Consider the following 22,008-nt stretch of genomic DNA (forward strand, 5'->3'; position numbering starts at 1 on the left):
GGGGAGGGGGGGGGGGGTGAAGTCAAGTTGAAAGTAAGCTTTCTATTGGCTGTCCGGCCAGATGAGGTGGGCCAGGAGAGGTAGGCGTTGCTCAGCCAGAGGCGCTAGCAGGCGCTAGCAGGGGCCAGATTGGGCTTAACATTCAACCAGAGGGGGGGGGGGGAGGTTTGAAAAGGGTAGTATGTGTGTGGGTGTGTGCATTCGTAGATTCAGCATGAATTTTATACCTATACCACATATTACTGCCTAAGGCTTGGAAAGCTCTCTCTCTCTCTCTCTCTCTCCCCTCTCTCTACATTTTAATAATGGTGAGGGAGGGAGTGAGAGAGTTGCTAAGGGAGGGAGAGAGAGGGAGCGGAACCGAGGTAATAATGAGCGGAACATAGTTCAGTCTTCCGCCGTATCAAGCCTCTATATGACACACAGAGAATTATTGCATGCGCGGAAAATCAAAGTTTAATGCTTTAGTTTGCAGAAAAGAAGCCTAAAAATTGGAAGAGGCTTGGCTTGAAATTAGCGTGGAGAAATCATCATTACAAGCTTGATTACACATTTTAACTAAACACATTGAATGGTGTGTAATTGTGAATAAAAAGTGTGGATTGTCTGCTTTATAGTTGTGGTCTAATTAGCCACACTTGATACAAACATAACCCTACTACAGCCACCCAACAAATAAATCTTCATACACTAATAAAATTAAATGGTTGTTATTAACAAATATATTAGAACATATATATTGTGATTTATTGTAAAAGACAGTTTGAGAATTGAAAAGTTAAATCTTACGAATTATAATGATGCATCCGATACCATTCAGTGGATATCCTTTCCAAGGTAAATATTCATTGTACCCAAGGTGTAGTTATCGGCTCACATGAAGGAGGATAACCTCGAGGGTAGCCTCCTTCACCATACACCATTTGTGGGTGGAGTTATTCACTCTTTAAATTTACAAGACATGGAGTTGTGGTAGGGATTTTATGAATGGGACATATTTAGTTTAGATGATTTTCTGAATATTACAATGCATTTTAGAAAGGTAAAAGCATTAAAATATTGATTGATATTCTTTTTATTATCAATAAACAAATATACAATATGTAAAAAACTACACTTGAGCCATTTATTAAATTAAATAAAAACACTAACTGACAGGTATAAATATAAAAAATCTTTAATTATTATTTCTTGTTTAACTTTTTTAGTATTACAGATTATTTTTAGCATAATAAAGAAGTTAAATTTTTTGAAAATCTCATAAAATAGTATCAATAAATTTAGACAATTATTGAAAACCTTACAATATTACCCTCTTGCACGGATCTTACAAGCATAAAAAGACTTTTGCTACAGATTTAATACACTAGATGGTCAGTTAGACACAATGAGCCGTCTACCTTAAAAAGGAATTTACAGCAAAAGAAAATTTCTGCTTATATTTATTCAAGATGATAAAATTTTTGATAATAGAATTTCCACAAGTAAAGCTCTATAATAAGAAATCAAACTGTTTATACCTCACTAATCATGTGGATAAAATTAAACAAAACCTACCCTTTGTACAATTTAAAAACAATAATGTGGTCGGATTATTCCTACACTCTGTCTCAATTTGTCCTATTGGTTTTTTTTGTAGCTAAACAATGAGAAACTGTATACGAATAACGTATTAACAGTTTTCCGCAAATCACATGGGGACTACAAATAAACTGATTGAATTTTTTATGTTTATATTAAATTAGGTTAAGATAAGGTGAGAAAGACTCCGCAGTGATAAGGCTCTGGAGAGGCTAGAAATCTAGTTTTAAAAATATTTCAAATAATACAAATTTTTTTTTTTGGGGGGGGGGAAGGGGGGATTGTTTTAGTTATAGCACAATAAATGTAGAATATCCATGGATATTGACAGGGAAAAGTAGATTGCTATTTCCCCTGACATTTTTTGGTCAGTTCGTTCACCCAGTAGGAGGGAGGGTGAGGGGGTAAAGGAGGGAGTGATGGTTGGGATTGTTATTTTAACCCGCTACATGTTTCACTTTATTGATGTACATTATAATCTGGTTTAAGATCCAAGTAATAATAAAATCCATTAATTTTACCAATAATCACATTTGTTTGGAACAATTTCTTAAACTTACCCATACGGAGTGACAAACAGACAGACCGTAATTATTGAATAGCTGCGCCCCCAATAATATCGTTTTCTTGGAGATACATATATAATAAAAGAGTTAAAGAGAGGGAAAAACTTTTGTAATTTAATGTTTCTCAATTATATAATCTGATGTATATTTTTAAGGATATTATTGTTTTAAAATCACATACTGTTCAAAATTCTTATATTAACCCTAATAAATCGACATAGCTTTCAAATGGAATTGTCATATCCTTGTTAAACCTGCTGAAATGACACCAAGACCAAACACCTGATTAAAGGCAGAAAGACAAAAGCAAAATCTAGATAAATATAAGCCATCATATATCCCAAAATGTAATGGCGTTTTAATTTAATTGAAAATGTCCTATTTGTTTAACATTACAAAATAGTAAGATTTGTTTATTTGTCCTTTAAGATCTCTCAAACCGCCAAACCGATTGATTTTAACATTATATATACATCCAGAGAAGGTTTTAGGCTTTTAAGTTTTAATTTATGCCTTGGGATGGGTTTGGGCTGTGTTCTACCCCCCCCCCCCCCTCCCCTCCCTCATCCACATAAAACGATTGTTATGGTTACAGTCTCTGAGCAGTCTTCTATATCTACCAACTTTTTACGAAGCTTTTATCTTAAAGCCTATATATAACCTTCAGCATAAAATTTTCTTGGCCAGTATAATTTTAAATCCAATATCACCTCCCTCCCTTATAAAATGTATAAAAGAAATAGGATATCATTTCAAAGATTTTGTTACTCTTTACCTTATCAAGTTAAAGGAGCTTTTCAAAATTATCTTGAAAATACATAAATCAAATTTGAAAAGTGCACAGCCCCCAAAAACTGTCCGTGCTACTGAACTATCCATTTTCAAACATACTTTCCCCCCTAGTTAACCAGAAATAGGCTTTAATAAGATTGTCACGGGCAGTAGATAGATAGAAAGATAGTTATATAGATATATGACCTGTTTTATTTCGGCTTTATTCATATGCACATACCCTCCCCACTTTCCCCATTTGCTATGTCAGGGGAAATTAGTGACTAATATATTTGACCCCCTTTATACTGTGCTCCTCTAAATTTCTCTTTTTACTATTTTATAAATCAAACTCTTAGGAAAGTCGGATAGGTTTACAGGAATGAAAGGATTATCTAAAAAGTTAAAACTAAATTTGTTTATCTATAATATATTTTGACATTTTGAAGATATTTATACCTTTATTTGGGAAAAGAACGCGTATTTTTAGATCGGTTGACTTAAAATTTTTATGTACTTTAAGCAGATCCCCTATTTTATCCTCTCCATTTATTCCTGGGAAGGTTTTTCACTTGATGTGGAGAGAAAATGAGTTGAATCTCCAGTTTTTACTTTTTATACAACCCTCACATTTCGGCCTCTTTTTGCAAATTTATATTTTTTACTTTTTTTATGACACATAATAAAATATATTTTTTTGAGTTTCACCTTTTCCATTGTACTTATTATGTAGGTAGAATAAGTCTTAATTTTAGAAATAATGTATATTACGTTAAAAGGTTAATTTCTTAAGTATTTCTACATTATTTTAAAAATTTCTTTATTCAGAATACTGAGTGATATGAAAAATATTCTAAAAGAGCTTTTTTATGTAAAACCAAAATCTTTAAATTTGATCTTCAAAATGCTTTTAAAAACCTTGTTCTAAAAATTATGGACTAAAAGGTAGCTAAAACTTGTTATTAGAGGTGGCGATAATTTAGATGGCAGAGCAATTTTCAAGTAGTCAATTTTTAGCCGCCAAACCGTGAATAGCTGTCGTGATATTAAGCCTCATTTTCAATTCTTTAGCGCTAATTCACTCACACACAAACACGTATACAAAACACAACCCATAACATCCACACACACAATTATTGAAAGACACAGCGCGGCGCTACTCTTAAAAAAGTGACGAACTCAGAATTTGTGGCGCGCGCGCTCCAGCGCACATCTCTAATATTTTGGCGGCAAAGTTGTTGACTAATTTGGCGGCAATTTAAAATATTTTCACTCGTCTAGCTTATGTTAAATTCGATAGGTGACATGCATTGAATAAAGGGGGTTCAAAACAATAATTTGTTCAAAAAATAGAATATTATTATTTTATTCTGTGAGATTTCTTCCAAAAGACGAATAAATCATTTAACCTAAAAAAACCTTTTGAAAAGATAAGTTCTTCACTTCCAAGGGGTCATAATTAATTTTATTTAAAATCTTAGGTTGATTTTTGCCCCCTTCCTTTACCTTTAATTTATAGAGCAATAACTAAAATATAGAGAGTAAGAAATACATTTCTTTAAAGAAACCTTATTGTTAAGTTATTAAAATGTCTAATATGGAAATAAGAATTAGAAACAATTTATTGTTTCATCGTGGTTTTACAAATAAATTAAGAAGGTAAGCTTGGTTTATTTCAACCCCCCCAAAAAAACATTACTTCATCAAATTGTTGGGATTTAATGGGTTTTAAAACTTGGCAAATTCCCGTTTAACGAATGATATATTAATTCCCCCCCTCTAATAGCATACATAAAAACAAAGAACTGGCATAAGATAACTAACTTCCCAAAACATAAGTAATCTAAATATAAACTTTTAAAATATGAGATAAAGTTTACTAGGATAATGGTTTTCGTAAAAAGCGTAGTTATAAAAAAAACTAAATAAAAAAAACCTATTAAGGCACAGTAATACTTTAGAGTTTTTTTAAATTCAATTAATGTTTGAAAATTATTAATTTAGATGTAAAGATTATTAACTTTTAAAATAAATATGACATGCTTAAATCTTGAGCCTATGAATTATTAAAATTCATCAATAAACAAAGAAGATATTGTCTTACTCGGATAGAGCGATGAATAAAAAACCACTTCTTAAAATGATTTTTATTTTTATGATTATGATGATTATAAAAAAAGTAATTAATAATCTTATACTTAGGGCAAGGACGAGTAAATCAGTTGGGCGGCGTTTTCATAAATGGAAGGCCTCTACCAAATCATATCAGGTAGGTTTCAACAATGTCCTATTCAGCTATTAATCTGCATATGCATTAAAGACTAAAGAAACAGCTTATAGTGCTTAATAAAAATTACGTCATACGATACAAATGACTAATGATAGGCCAGCATCAATTATTATGTATATTGGCTCTCATTGGTCATTCGTATTGTATGACGTCATTTTTTATTAAGCATTATAAGCTGCTTCAAGACTAAATCTTTTATTTTGTTATTGAGAAATTGTCCCCAGAAACGTAATATTTAAAGTTCTTGCATTTTTTTAGAGGTCTGATTACTTACATTTTAAATATGATATATGTTCAGATTTTTAAAAATTGTTGCTAGAATTACTTATTGCGATTATTTGACCAAATGCACCCCTCTCCCATTTTTTAAGTCCTGCGGAGCATCAATCAGTCTTACGTAAGATACCCTAACCTAACCTTAGAAGTAAAATTTCCAAATCGCTTATTTACTGATGAAACATGTTAAGGTTAAAAATTATCGAGATGGCAGCGGCTGGGATCCGACCCTGTGTCATCAGCAGACAGCTCAGAGTTAGCCATGGTTGTGTTAGCAAAATATTAAATAGGTAATTTTTTACTTTATACTTGACCAATACAAAGCTTCTTTCAAAAATAATATTTATTCAGCTGTTGATATTCCTTGTTTTGGTAATAATATTGAAATAATCTCGATATTTGAGGTAAAGTGTCATTAAGTATTGCCATTTTGGAAGAACCCTCCACCACCCCCCCCCCTCAATTTTTTTGTAAAATCAACGAAAAAAAATTGCGTGTTTTCAAATTTAAAAATTGAGAGAAGATCAATTTATCGTCCATTGTTTATCCCTGTAATTTTAATTTTTAATACATTATTCTTCGATGTTTAAGATAATTTCATCCTTAATTGAATGATTGACTGAGTAGTTAAATGATAGACTTTAATTCTTTCGGATAGCTGGTATGATAATAACAGACAAATATACATTAATTTCTCTTTAAAGGATGTTTTTCTAACACCTATATAATCTTATACATTACCAGGGAGTAAGGAATTATTGTAAGTTTTTAAAAATATCTGAAAAAGCATTATTAGTAGTAGCGTGCTTATGGATTTTCACGGTTTTTTTTAGCAATATTGATTGAGGAATGTAAAAATGGGTATTGCAATTATTTGTGATTTAGTGTAGTTTAACCCTCCCCCCCTCGCATTTGATGATAAAATATAAAAAGTAAAAATATTACTTCTATCACATAAAGGGTTTAAATAATATTTTCTTTAAAAATACTTTGATGGGTTATCTTGAAACTTGAAACATTTAAAATAAAGTTTAAAACCATAAATGATTTTTTAAAATTGTCTAGAATTGCATACCCACTTTATTCCTGAACATTACACACATCGTTCATCCGCCAGCCCTGTCAAATTCTCCTTGTTTTTCCAAAGTTTTGCTAATGACTAATTGAAGATAATTATGGTCAATGCCGCGCTAAACGGAATGTTATTGAAAAGGTATAATTTGGTGTAATGTAATATTATGTTCCTATACCATATATCTGGGTAAATTCACGACTAGGGTAGACGTGCCCCCCCCACCCTACTTTTTTTCTTCTAGAGAAGAAAAACTATTTTGTGGTTGAGCTTTTATCATATCAACATAAGACTAAAGTCAATACAGTTACAGGATTAATATATTATTTTTCTTCAAATCAATACGTGTAACTGTCAAGTTGTATATATCAAGAAAGTATATCTTACAACAGTATGTCGATTCCTTGTCAGTCTTGGCCACTTTTATTAAATACCATATTGTTATTATAAGTCATCATTTTGTTAATACAGGCACTACCCACAAAGACACTATTAAACATTACTGGGCCTAAATGAAAGAACAAACTCATAGATTTTTCAAAATTTTAAAAAGGGCCTAAGGGGGGGGGGGGGAGATTATTGATCCACTAGCGGATGAAGGTAAATTATATGTTCTAGTTAGTTAGGCAGGCAATGTTAGAATGGTAATGAATGGGAATAAAACAACCTCCTCACCCTTATTAACAACCTATATCAAAAAAATTCAAACCTCCTGCACACACACACACACTCACACACACACACACACACACACACACACACACACACACACACACACACACACAAACAGTCTGGCTGCACATCCGTAATGCTACATGCAGGAGGAGGAAAACATCTGTAATGGGAGGAATTTAATGAACAGTATTGGTGTTTGGTAATGTAATTTATCAATTTGGCTGGTTAAGTTTGATAATCTATCATGTAAACTGCCTCTCTAATGGGATGGGAGGGAACCAATATATTAATATAAATTATATTATTGAAACTAATGATACTATTAGTGTTCTTATCAATAACTAAACAATTTATAAAATTAAAAAGCATTTAAAAGTAAATGATTAAAACATATGTTTTTATTCTAGATCTTACTTTCAATAATGAACTTCCTGAAAATATAATCGAACTTTTAAAGAAATTAATGAAATATCTGTTTTTTAAATGTTTTATCTCTTCAACTTAAACCTTTAAAGATTTTAAAATCTTTTTTTTGTAGAGAATGTGAGGAATCATTTATGCTGAACCCGGTATTAGTGTCTTAGAAATTATCTTAGTGACGTAAAAAAAATAGGATGTGTCGATACTACTAGGATTTTTAAGAATTGTTAATATAGGCCTGAAATCAAGATTTTTTGTGCTTTTAAAAAATATTAAAAATATTTCTAAAAATTCTACATTATTTTTGCTCACTTTTAAAAAACAAAATCAACTTTTTTTATTTTTTTTTTATAAAATTATCTTTCAAAATTGAAATAAGATCTATCAGCTGATATTGTACTTCTTACATAACTCAAGAGTTGACTTACAATGTGTAAATATTTTATAGATTATTTAGCAAAATAATAAAAAACCTATATGTAATTTTGTGATTAATAATTGGCTTAATCTTACATTAAACATTGAATGATTTTAAATAATTTTCAAATATTTGCTTTTATAATTATACTTATTGTATAAACCCTTCATAAGTTAGCGCAAATGCTATATATTTTATCACATATGAGCTATTTTTTAAGCCAGCTTTTTAGTCAAAATTTCAAACCAATAACAATTAAATCAAAAGATATTAGGTTAAAACTATATATAAACGAGAGTAAAGAAATAAGATATTGCTATCAACAACAACAAAAAAGGGTTTTGTCTAGTTTTTGGTAAAAATAACGCATATTTATCATTTTAAATTAAAGCTATCTTTTCAAGATTACATCTATAAATTCGTCTGTATTTTATAACTTATAGCTGTTACCATGAAAAATCAATTGATTTTCCATAATAATTTTATTTCTATATTAAATTTAGAGACAGCTAATTTTTCTTTAAATATAATGAGATGTTTATCAGAAATTTTTAATTAAGCATAATAATGTATATATAAAAAAGACAATTACGAATAAAAACAAAACAATCAATTATTAGATTATTTATATCAATATATTTAACGGAATTTGAACGTAATTTAAAAAAAGCTAGCTTTAACAGTTTTGCCATTAAAAAATAACCTTCTTTATGAATGGTACATTCTAACAAGGGTAATGATATCCAGTAGAGCAACATATTTAACAAATATGTCTTTAAATAATCAGTCTATTTAACAAATATCTTTTTAAAATGCATAAGTTATATTACCTCTCACAAGATTGTTTAGTCCTTTGACACTGTACATAATTATTATTTGATTGATCTATCCTTAATTTTTATTCATATTCAATTTTATTGTTTGTATATAAATATTTAATACCTGTATTATAATACGGTTATTATTTTTTTTGCTATGTTTTTATAAAATAAATATCTAAGCAAATGTTACCAATTCTTATAATTATCTGGAATTGAAAAGAATTACTTTCATTCGGTTGCTAAAAAGAGGAGAAAAAGAAATGTATTGAGTCAGATAGTAGCCTTAACCTGTACAGCTTTACATTTATTTCATAGATAAATTGAAATTGAAATTAGATAAAATTATTAATTGATTTTAGATTATTAAACAAGACATGTTAGAATTATCCTATCAATTTCAAACTCTTCATGATGATTCCTATGACAGTTAGGTATAATTTAGAAAGCAACTCTATCATTGTTAACAGAAAGTCAGTACGTCCATTTAAAACATGCTTTGTGTGTTTTTTGGCTGCTATTGAAGAAAGACAACTGAAATTTTAAGTGAAAAGGTCTTTTAAGAGGTGTTTTAATGTATTTTTTTTTTCAGTAGCTTTTGATGGATTATTTCAGGTTAGGTTAGGTGATTGCCCTGCAGGGTTAGGAAAATGGCCCCGCATGGATAGAGCCCCCCCCACCCCCCCGCAGTGGCTAGAAATAGGATAAAATCTACTGTGAAAATGCCAAGAAACGTCCCTTAAGAGGCATTGTCATGAAAGGGACTATACCCAAGATATATGTGCATCTACTTAACGACTTCCAAAATTTGAGGGTGCCCTCAAGTAATCACCCCTTCCCCCCCCCTGCATCTACTCTATACATTATTTTCCCATGACCTATGACCTATGTCCCTGCAAAGGAGAAGCATATTAGTTAGGAAGATCCTTCCATATAAATAGACACACACACACAAACATTCTTTTACTTTGATATAAGGATTAGCATTTTGTTACTGTATCCTATTACTAGCGGCTACGCCTTAGAGGCCTCTTGGGGCACTTGAGGAGGAGAGAGTCCAATTTTATAAACCAATTTATTTTTCTAGATTTTAAAAGAAAAAGACAAACAAACAAACAAAGAGACAGACAAACAGACATCCTGTTACTTTATTATATCCTATTATATAAATTAGTAAGCTAAGCTTTTTTTGACTGTAGCAACGGATCTTGTTAACCGCTGAACCTAAAGGGTTCTTCTTTACAGTGAAGCTTATTATAGGTATAGAGAAGTTTATAACTATTTAGGAAGAGGGCTCTCCACTCTCCAAAAAAAATAACACCTAGAAAAAAGTACCATCTCCGCAATTTTACTTCTTTGTTTTAAAACTTAAATTGAAAATTGGAAGAATGAACTTTCCCCCTTACCACCCTAAAAGCTTCTAGTGATGTTACTGCTAGTGATAATATATTATAGTTTATATCAACATAATATGCGGATTTTAAGAAAAATTTAATCAAATATGCAGACTTTTTTCAACCTTTTTTTGACAACATTTATTAGACATATTAGAATTATACTATTGATTTCAAATTTTGCACGGAAGTATGTCCTTTTACTGTATGCTATATTTACGCAATTTTGCAACAAATTTATGTGCAATTTCATTTAGACTTCAAAATTAATATTCTGCTTATTAAGTTCTGACACTCTAGCTATTGTGCGTTTGTTCTACCTTCTGATTTTTGTGCTTCGTTTTTATGGATGTTGTCATCCTTGTCTAGAAAATACAAATTAATTAATCTATGGTAGAAAGTACAGAGAGTATAAATTATTTCCTACATTTTCTTTATCAATTATTAATTATCAATCACCTCTATTATCCATCTCTTTTTTAGGGGTTACCTTTCCCACCTCCCCTCTAATCCCTCGTTTTTAGTTACGTCACTAAGATAATTTCTAAGACACTAATACCGGGTTCTTTATGCTATTTCCAATTATAGAGGGTGATTTTTTAGCCCTCCGTAAACTAGTCTAAATCTGGACCAAGACTAATGCAAATTTTGATTTAAAATTTTAGACCTGATACACGGAAACCACTTTTTAACAAATTAGGTAAAACTAAACATTATTGTTTGTTTTTCATTTCAACTTTTTAGAAAAAGATTATTTTTGGTGTATAGTTAGGTATCAGAAAAAATATGACATTTGTCTAGGAGTCCTGGTAGAATCTGGTATTAATTTTTTGTATTTTCAGATACCAGGAGACAGGTAGCTTTCGTCCAGGATCCAGTATTAATATTGTGTATATTCAGGTACCTGGAGACAGGAAGCATCCGTCCAGGGGGCATAGCAGGATCCTGGTTTAATATTGTGTATATTCAGGTACCAGGAGACAGGGAGCATCCGTCCAGGAGTCCTGGTAGGATCTCGTATTAATATTGTGTATATTCAGGTACCAGGAGACAGGGAGCATCCGTCCAGGAGTCCTGGTAGGATCCAGTATTAATATTGTGTATATTCAGGTTCCAGGAGACAGGGAGCATCCGTCCAGGAGTCCTGGTAGGATCCAGTATTAATATTGTGTATATTCAGGTACCAGGAGACAGGGAGCATCCGTCCAGGAGTCCTGGTAGGATCTAGTATTAATAGTGTGTATATTCAGGTACCAGGAGACAGGGAGCATCCGTCCAGGAGTCCTGGGAGGGTCAAAGCCCAAGCTGGCCACCCCAGAAATTGAAATGAAGATAGAAAATTATAAAAAAGAAAATCCTGGAGTTTTCAGTTGGGAGATTAGGGACAGGTGATTTTTACTTGATTTTGTTTTAAATATTCTGGATTATGAAAGATAGACATACTGACAAACAAATTTATTGTAAAAATAACCTTCAATAAAAGCCCTCGAAAATCAAATGAAACAAAATTTTGTCTTGTTTTGTAGGGCATATGAGACAAGTCACTAGTACTGAGTGTTTCCATAATATCTCATTTTTATATTAGGTTGATAAAAGAGGGTATATGTGACAAGTCATCAGTACCTAGTGTTTCCATAATATCACATATTTATATAGGTTGATAAAAGAGGGAATATGTGACAAGTCATCAGTACCGAGTGTTTCCGCAATCTCACGACTCCTCAGGGGCAGAGACGATGAAGAGGTTAAGAAAACAAGTAAGTGGAATCTCATATTTTGCAGCTACACTTTTAACTGCTATTCTATGACTAATTCTCAAAAAAAAACTGTGGTTTCTATGAATATTTTTATTCCATTTTGCATAGAAAATTAGTTTTAATACAAATTTGTTCCATGCCATTAAAAGATGTAATTTCATTTCATATTGGACCACCAGAAAAAAATTATTTTGAAGATGAAAAAATATCAAAAGCCTAGGGGGTAAAATAAGTGAATTAAATGAAGGGGCAAATAGGTATAAATATTAAGAAAAAGAGGTATAAATATTATGAAAAAGAGGTATAAATATTAAGAAAAAGAGGTATAAATATTATGAAAAAGAGGTATAAAGATTATGAAAAAGAGGTATAAAGATTATAAAAAAGATGGAAATAAAATGATGGATAAAAAAGTGGAATATTTTAAAGCAAAAATATTTTATTACAATTTGATCTTTTAGAATAATTTATTTCAAGGAAGAAATACCTATAATATGTGATAAAATTTTACTCAACATAATAACATTCAATGAATTTACCATGATTTTATTTTAATATTTTATTCTTAGAGAGAGAGAAAAAAAGAGAAAGAGAGAGGGAAAGAGAAAAAAAGAGAAAGAGAGAGGGAAATAGAGAAAAAAAAAGAGAGAGAAAGAAAGAAAGAGAAATACATAGTGTTATTAAATCATTGTAAGGAGTTGGTAGAATATGCCCAACGAGAGAGAGAGAGAGAGTAAGAGAGTAAGAGAAAGAGAGAAAGAAAGAAAGAGAAATACAGAGTGTTATTAAATCATTGTAAGGAGTTGGTAGAATATGCCCAACGAGAGAGAGAGAGAGAAAGAGAAAGAGAGAAAGAAAGAAAGCAAAATACAGAGTGTTATTAAATAATTGTAAGGAGTTGGTAGAATATGCCCAACGAGAGAGAGAGAGAGAGTAAGAGAAAGAGAAAGAGAGAAAGAAAGAAAGAAAGAAAGAAAGAAAGAAAGAGAAATACAGAGTGTTATTAAATCATTGTAAGGAGTTGGTAGAATATGCCCAACGAGAGATAGAGAGAGAGAGAGTAAGAGAAAGAGAAAGAGAAAGAGAAAGAGAAAGAGAGAAAGAGAGAAAGAGAGAAAGAGAGAAAGAGAAAGAAAGAAAGAGAAATACAGAGTATTATTAAATAATTGTAAGGAGTTGGTAGAATATGCCCAACGAGAGAGATAGAGAGAGAGAGAGAGAGAGAGAGAAAGAGAGAGAGAGAGAGAGAGTAAGAGAAAGAGAAAGAGAGAAAGAAAGAAAGAGAAATACAGAGTGTTATTAAATAATTGTAAGGAGTTGGTAGAATATGCCCCATGCTGGGACATTTGCTTTGTACAATTCTGGGGGGTTCTTTTCAGGCACAATTTTAGCGTGTCCGAAATGGTTCACGATTATTATTAAAAGGTGGAGGTACCTGGTCCACCCCCCCCCCTCCCCAAGCTTCATAGCTCTACACGCATTCTTTACATTTTCAATAAAACTTAATGGAACAAGGATGACCACATGCAAAAAGTTTCGAAACAAATAATTTCTAATCCTAAATATCAAGAAAACTGAACAGACGGATGGTCAAAGAATATTCAAAAGAAATTTTAGACGCATATCTCAAACAAAAGTCTATGCCCCCTTTTTTTGACGGAGGATAGGTTGTGTGATCAGGCGGACAGACGGACAGTGAGTTGCATATTAGCTTCGCTACTAACAAAGTTTCATCTTGGAAAAATTTTACAGCAAGATAATAATCATTTTAATATTATATTTGCCTTTGTAGTACAAAGGGTTCCTTAATATCTTAAATAGATATGAATATAGATTAAAAGAACACGCTTCTTCATATTAAGTTTTAAAGCTAACATTTGTATTCTCCATAAATGCAAGACATAGTTTTTACTAATAGTTTAAGAATAGGGGGTAATTTCTTTTAGGCGAGATTTTTCTTAGGAGGGTTGATCAAGTGAATACTTATAAAACTTTACCAGAACCCATTAACAGTTAACTTGTAAAGGAGAATAATATCGGTTCAATGGTTACAGAGACTCTTTGGTACACACAGGCAGACAGACACCTGCTACTTCATTATAAGGATAAATATAAATTTCCTTTAAAGCCATTTCTTATTTTTTCAACAATGTCTTGGGCTGCGTTGGGATTTGAACAAATTATCTCACCTATGACTGGCTTACAAATTAAACATTACAATAAACACTTCTTACACAATATTATTTTAGTAAAACCCGAGGGTTCCGAGGAGGGGTCCGACATGGAGGCGGAGCCCGGCATCCCCTTGAAGCGCAAGCAGCGCAGGTCCCGCACCACCTTCACCGCCTACCAGCTGGACGAGTTGGAGAAGGCGTTTGAGAGGACACAGTACCCCGATATATACACTAGGGAGGAGCTCAGTCAGAGGACAAAGCTTAGCGAGGCCAGGATACAGGTCAGATTTAGTTTTGGGTTTATATAATTTTTGGATCTTGGAAAGAAAACGAAGTAACGGGTTTTTCGTATTTTCATAGTAGCTTTTGATTGGTTATTTTAGGTTAGGTTAGTTAAATGTTAATGTCTACCTCGCATGGTTAGAGCCCCCCCCCCCCCGCAGGAGCTAGAAATAGGAGAAAAGCTATTGTGAATTAAGACAAAACCCGCTACTTCGTTTTCTTTCCATGATCCTATTTTTTTAGTAACGAAGCTACACTATAATTTTATTTGAAATTTTCTTTAAAATATCCTTCTCTCTTGTTAATGTGAATTATATTCAAAATTGTTTTCAACCTTTCATATTTTTTCTTCCTTTTTAAAGCTATTTAAAATTTTCTCACAAATGTTTAGTATAGTTAATCTTTGGTATTAAATTTGAAAGATTTATTATTTGTTAAAATATGTTTGATATTTTATGTGCTAACTAGAGGTCAAAGAGTAATCTACATATTTAATTTAATAATTTAGATAAAAATTATGGGTTAATCTCTTAGATCGACTTAAAGCACATCCCCCCCCCCCCTCAAGTATTTTTTTTATCTAATTGGGCATTTGGGAGGGGGGGGGGGGGGGTGGTGAAAAATAACCTTAAGTAATCCTGTAAAATCAACAAAAATCTTTTTAAATCTTTTTTAAATTTAATTTTTTTCTAGTAATCTCTAATAATTTCTGGCTTTCCTGTACCTTGTTTTACCTAACATAAAACAAGAACAAATGATGGGAATGGTTGATGTTTGGTGATTCATTGGCGATTTAAGGGTTATAAATAGTTGCAAATAGATTTATGAGTTAACAAGTAATGCAATATTCACTTCATTAAAATTAGACTTTAAACATCTTGAAAAAGTTTCATCTACCGAGCAATATTTAACAAATCTCATATATAATATTAGTTTTTTTGATATTATCTAAAACTTATCAAACAGATTTCTAATAAACAATTATTTAAGAAATGCTTTTAGTAATTATATTTTTATCTTTCCAAAGAAAAAAAATTTAAAAATAATTAAAATAATAAGCCTACAATCTTGCTTTTTGAGTTTTGAATATAGAATTTATTTAGTTTTGATTGAGTGGAACTGATTCTATTTTGTCTGCATAAGGCACGTTCTCAAACAGCGCTAGCAATTTTTTATAAAAGAATTAGACATTTGCTAAACTATTTTTAAAATTCAATTTGGTCGTTCGACGAAGACCAAAATACATAACTTTTGTGTCACTTTTGATTCCTGTGACGTCATATAATGAGGAAGATGAGAGGAGAAGTGGGAAAGAAAACCCCTAAAAAAAAAATGCAGAATATGACGTCGAAAGTGGTGCAAAAGTTATGTATTTTGGTCTTCGTCTGGTCGTTCCCCTCATATTGCAAATTATTTTTTCCCAAAGGTATTTCATATGCTTATTTTGGGTTAGGTTAGGTTAAGTAAAGGTAAGAAGTGCCCCTAAGGGAGAGTTCTGTTTAGGGTTATAATCCTGCAGGGGCTAAAACATGTTTTTTCCTTCAAAAAATGGCATTGGGAGTGAGAAATTTCAGTGGTTTAATGGAAGGTATGGGTGAAAGCACAAATTTATCTTAGAAGACTTAAAAATAAAAATTTGGCAACCATGCTTTGAAATTAAAGCATTAAGAGTACAAATTTATGTTTTGCTCTTCTCGTTTTCTTTTTTTGCTATAGTATTATGTAAGTAATATAAATAATTAAATTTTATCATTTAAACTATTTTATAAAATGAATAAATTGAATTAATGAACAATACATAAGTTAAAAGAATAGTTTTTGTATGATCTTCATAAACTCTTCTTCAGCATAAAATATTTTCAAATTTTGGTAATGAAATGAATATTAATGACAATTTTTATTTAGGTCTGGTTTTCCAACCGTCGTGCCCGGCTGCGCAAAACTGCCCAAACCTGTTCTTCTCCCGGGTACAACCCTCTAGCTCTTTCAATGTCCTACCCTGCCCCGTACATGCAACAGTCAATTATGGAAAATCAGGTAAATTATGTTTTCATATCTACTAAGCATCTAAGCATTTTTCCTTAAAGTTCATTGTTTAGCACAAAAAACTCCCATAATTTTTAAAAGAAATTAAAAAAAGGGAGGGTGGTTGATTGTTTTTAATATATTTGATCAAGTTAGGTTACATCATATTGGGTGCTGGGTATCCCCACAGAATTAGAGCCCCACAAGGGTACCTATATTATGTAAATAAACAATATATAATTACATTGACATCTGAAGAGTGTAAAGTTTGTAAACATGAATGACACAACTTGTAATCTCTGAATGAATATGTAAAATTCATATTTTGTATGTGAGTTAACCTCTTATTAATATAATAATCATTGATCAAGTCAACTATATAACAGTGCTATGTAGAGTATATCTAGCTATACTAATAATATTATATATAATTATCAGAGATCAAGTCAACTATATAACAGTGCTATGTATAGTATATCTAGCTATTCTAATAATATTATATATAATTATCAGGGATCAAGTCAACTATATAACAGTGCTATGTATAGTATATCTAGCTATACTAATAATATTATATATAATTATCAGGGATCAAGTCAACTGTATAACAGTGCTATGCAAGGGTTGTCAAGCTATGCCAATAATATAATGGGTCACACTATGAACCAGTATGCTGCCCAGTCTTCTCTCTTAACTACCCAGGTAAATAAGCATTTTTCAGCAAGATATAATTTTTAAAAAAATATTCTGTCTGCAACTTATTAACTTATTATTTTAATAATTATTTCAGACATAATTTTAAAAACTACTCTTTTTATTCATAAAATATACCTATTTTTCATTTTAAGTGTAGATTTCCAACAAAGAATTATGTTCATAAATAGTACCGCACTAAAAATCTATCTTTCTGAGAAAAAAACATCTGTGTTAAGCTTACAAATAAATTGTTAATCAATATTTATTATCATAATCGTCTACATTAATAATATTTCAGATATCTCCCGTGAACAACAACGTGTCAAAGAACATGTTCCCAAGCAACAACAGTGATAACCCCGCCAACCACAATGGATTGCACAACCAGCCCCCCGGGCTAACCAACAACCCTCCGTCACCCACCGGTATCAGCTCCTTGGGCGGCCACATGGTCGGGTCGGCCCCGCCGCCAGGCAGCTTCTCGTCAGCTCCAGGTGGCGGTCATCCTGTGTCGCTGTCGCAGTCCACCTTCCCCTCAAACACGGCGGGCTCCTTCCCCCGCCAACAGTTTAGCACAGGCGCGCCATCTACAATGTATGATTGGTACTAATGTTATAACCACTGACAATCAAACAATTTAAAGTGTTTTAGTTAAACCATTAAAAAAATCTGTTAAAAAATAGAACATTTTATGATAACCAACAGATAGTGTAAATATTAAACAAACTTTAGTTATCAATCAAATTATTTTTTTTTATATTCTTGTTGCCTATTTTTATAAACAATTTGTCAGGTGAATAATTATTAGCAAAGTGAGATGTATAATAGTTTACTGTGCCTTACCCAGTTCAAATTTTATGGATCATTTAACATATTTTAAGCTAGAAAAAGAAAATGTTATCAATTATATGTAAAATCAAGAGAATTTTGTCCATGAGCAGCCCAGCTAAAGAGTAATATTTTAGATAAATAAAAGTAAAACTGTCAAACAGTAATATTATAGAAAATCTTGAAGACTTTCTAAATTAGAATCTTCAATTGAATAACTTACCCCCAGAGAGGTTGCAACGTTGTAACATACGGATAAGCCTGAGTTATATAGTAGCTGTGCTATTTTGAAATGTAACTTAAAACTGCAGGTGCAAAATAATTACACATGGAATTGATGAACACTGTGAACATGTGTACAAATTTGCTCAAAATAATTTTCTTTCATTTTAATTATTGCAATTTTTTTTAGAATTTTGAAAAAGAAAATTGTTCTTAATATTTTTTGACTTTTACTAATTTAATTACACTGCACTGGAACAAAGCGACATAAGAAAGATTTCTTTGATTTTGCATGCTAATTACAGTAATTGCAGGCTGTAATTATTATCAACAGAATAACTTTTTCGAATGGTAGGACAGTTTGAAAAAAAAATGGTTATTTTGAAGCAGCTTATAGTGCCAAATAAAAAATGACGTCAATGGCCTATTAATGGTCATTTGTATTGTATTAGGTCATTTTTTATTAGGCACTATAAGCTGCTTCTTTTTCCGGAAGTCTGTATTTTGATTTTAGATTTTGTTTTAAAAAGGTGCTATATCATATTTTTAACTTAGCAAGTATTCATATATATATCATATTCATTCTGTTTTTAAACAAATTGTGTTTCATTTGTTGGCAATAGTTATTTATCGCAACGTATAATAGACAGCTTTCCGGGTATATTAAAATGAGAAGATAAAAGATTAAAACCAGTTTTGTATGCCTTTAGGGTCCGTAGACCTAGGCTAACAAGACTGGTATTAATCTTAAGATTTTTATTTTAGTATTTATGGAAAATTGTCTGTAAGACGATGCTATCCGTGATCTTTCAGTATGGCTGAGAACTGGTTCTAAACTAGCGGATATCAATCGGTTTCAGCAGTACTAGAAACGTAATAATTTATTTAAATATTTTTACTCATTATTTAGCTGTAAAAATGTAACATATATACATTTTTACAATTTGATTAATCAAATGTCATATTTTGCCTTAAATGCTTACAAAATAAAAGTATAAATATCCAATATTTTTTATATTCATAAAATGTTAATAAAAATACAGCTTTCATGTTTACAACAATTTTACTATAACAAAAGGCTTTCCACTAAGCGTGTCTTTTTATATTATATCATAAAGTCATTCAAATTATATTTTTATACATGTTACTAACTATAATAAATTGTCATTATTATTTTTATATTACTTAAATTCCAATTTTTTTCTGGTGGACCCCTAAAAAGTTTTTGTGATGCCCTTTTTGAGTTAGGTTTATTATAGTGAACTTTTACTTTAATTTTAACAATTAACCATCACCAACCATAAACGTCCAAGGTTGGGGGTAAAGGGGTGTTTACCCCCCTTAAAGTCGGAAACCCTATGTTTTACTCCCAACAAAAGTTTTACTTATACATTAGATAACCCCCCTTATTTTACCTCTTCAAAATAAAAAGCTTAAACGTCCCTATCAACACCCTTAAGAAAACCTAACTGGCCAGATAAAGAGTCAAATATATTTTGTATCTAATTTAAGCTAATGTGATCAAAACTCCGTCCACAGATAGTTAAAAATTAATTATTATTAACTATTAATTAGTTTTTTTTTATTAATTTACCTAATTATTCTTGTGTATATAGATATAATTGTTATTGTTAATAAATGGTTTTCATTCTTGTAAATATTTTTTTTTACTTAAAATCGTTTTAGAACGGCAAAAGATAAAAAGGACTATTACAACTAATATTAAAGAGTTATTTATCGAATCGTATTCCGCGTATATTAAAATAAAAAATTATAAGATTAAATCCAGATTTGTTATGTGCGAGGGCTTACATTATAACTGTTATTATTCTATGATTTTTATTTAGATACTCGTGGAAAATTGTCTGTAATACGATGCTGTACATGATTTTTCAGTTTGGCTGAGAACCGGTTCTAATCCATCGGATATCAATCGGTTACTAAGCTATACTGAAAAATCATGTATAGCATCGTATTACAGACAATTTTCCTACATATAGTATGAATCCAACTAAAAAGGGTGTTATAAGTTTTCTCCTTTTTAAAAACAATTTTTATATGTTGGAGTTAAGTAATAAGCGAAAAGAGAAGAGAAGGGAAAGTGAATTAAAAATTAAGAAAATGGAAACTTGAATCATCTATTCGAGAGAGAGAAACACTGAGAACCATTAGAGACAGACACGATCACATAGTGAGAGACTTTGCTTTGTATAATATTTTCCTTGTAATATTTTCTGTATATTAACTCGGGACCACCCTGTAGCCTCTACATTGAAGTGACCCGCTAATTTCTTTTATTACATATTAACATCATGAATTGATTCTCATATATTTATTAGTGAGGTACTTCAGTTGAATAGTAATTATTTAAACAAATATTACAGTTTTCTTTAAGAGATAGAGGAACTAAAGAGATGAGACAATAGAAGATAAATTTATATAAGACCCAAAAAACAAAATTACCACTTATGTAGATTAAAATTATTGGTTGAGAAGTTGGGTCACTGATTCGAACCATCTAATCAAAATTTAATAAAAGTTTTTGATCCAACAAAAAAGACAACCTTAAATTTTGATTATAGTCTAAACTATATATTAAAAAATGTACTATACAGTCACTTTATAAATTACCTATCCACTCAAATTCCAAATTTTATATGTTCAATTGAAACAAAAACTAATATACCACCACCACGAAATATTATGTGTGTGTCTGTGTCTGTGTGTGTGTGTAGGTGTGTGTGAGTGTGTGTGGGTGGGAGATGGTAGGTGTTACATGGCCGGATGTTCAGTGATCAATGATTTCCGATAGCGCCACTTTTTCAATTAAAGCAGGATTTAGAACTTATTTTCTCTATAACATATTCTCTCCCCTTCTCATTTATCACTTCACATTAGAGGCTAAGACTTTTCTTCAAGTAATGTATGTCCATCCATATGTTTTAACGGGTAGCTTTAATTTTAATCACAATGCAGGCATGTTAGAAGAGTCCTATATTGTTATCCTTGTATGAAGATTCCTGTAACCATGAGGTATGTCATAACACTATCAAACTAACCAAGTAGTCCGTAAATTTTTTTGAATTGTTACAGGAAACATCATTCCAAGCTTTAATTCTAACGTTAATGATAAGAGCAATCAGTAACGGACGGACGGATATCCCAACTTTTTTTTATAAAAAAGCTACGCTTTAAAAAGTTGAAAGTGTTAAAGGTTTGCAATATAAAATGTTAATATATAAAGATTGAAATAAATTTGCGTGGCCTTTGACGGTCTTTACTTTGCATACATGAAATAAAAAACAAGAATGACAACATCCATTATAGGTACAATTGAAAATAATTTAAAAACTACAACTAAGAGTTTTGTTTTTATATAAGAAAAGGTTTTAGTAGTTGGCCGGAAATAACAAATTAACCATATTAAAATAATACTTCTTTATTTTACAAAAGACTGATTTTAAAGAATTTATATTTCTTGTTTTTTTCACTTATTAACTATATAAATATACTAGCGGCGGGCCCCTAGCGTCTAGGGAGTTTAATAAGGGGGGAGTATGAGGACAGCACAATTGCATAAAACAATCCCAAGACTTTTTTTCTAAATAGACTAAAATTATTTCGGGCCTTATGTAAAGCCATTATGACATGAAAAACTCAATTGGTTCAGTGGTTAGCGAGATCTTAACAGACAAACAATAAAACTTATACTAGAGGATACTGATTGAATAGTAGCTCCACAT

The 22,008-nt window shown here is 31.1% G+C and overlaps 1 protein-coding gene across 1 annotated transcript; it reads left to right on the forward strand.

The window, feature by feature from the left end:
• Positions 1-395: 395 nt before the first annotated feature.
• Positions 396-18,489, forward strand: LOC145315887 (protein gooseberry-like). Its single transcript, XM_080156019.1, has 9 exons — positions 396-837; positions 5,121-5,187; positions 5,676-5,774; positions 11,532-11,669; positions 11,938-12,038; positions 14,288-14,493; positions 16,400-16,531; positions 17,108-17,221; positions 17,514-18,489. The coding sequence occupies exons 1-9, from the start codon at positions 798-800 to the stop codon at positions 17,823-17,825; spliced, it is 1,209 nt and encodes a 402-aa protein (XP_080012145.1). The 5' UTR covers positions 396-797; the 3' UTR covers positions 17,826-18,489.
• Positions 18,490-22,008: the final 3,519 nt, after the last annotated feature.

Source organism: Acartia tonsa, chromosome 4 (genome assembly GCF_053477335.1).
Source record: "Acartia tonsa isolate MP-2025a chromosome 4, ASM5347733v1, whole genome shotgun sequence".
Classification (NCBI taxonomy): Eukaryota; Metazoa; Arthropoda; class Copepoda; order Calanoida; family Acartiidae; genus Acartia; species Acartia tonsa.

What these genes read in the sequence shown, in the direction of transcription:
- LOC145315887 (XM_080156019.1), top strand. Translation starts at nt 798, where the DNA reads ATGATGCATCCGATACCATTCAGTGGATATCCTTTCCAAG. An exon ending in AGTTGGGAGATTAGGGACAG is followed by an intron (nt 11,670 to 11,937) that starts GTGATTTTTACT and finishes ATATTTATATAG; the next exon opens with GTTGATAAAAGAGGGAATAT. An exon ending in AGTCAATTATGGAAAATCAG is followed by an intron (nt 16,532 to 17,107) that starts GTAAATTATGTT and finishes TATAATTATCAG; the next exon opens with GGATCAAGTCAACTGTATAA.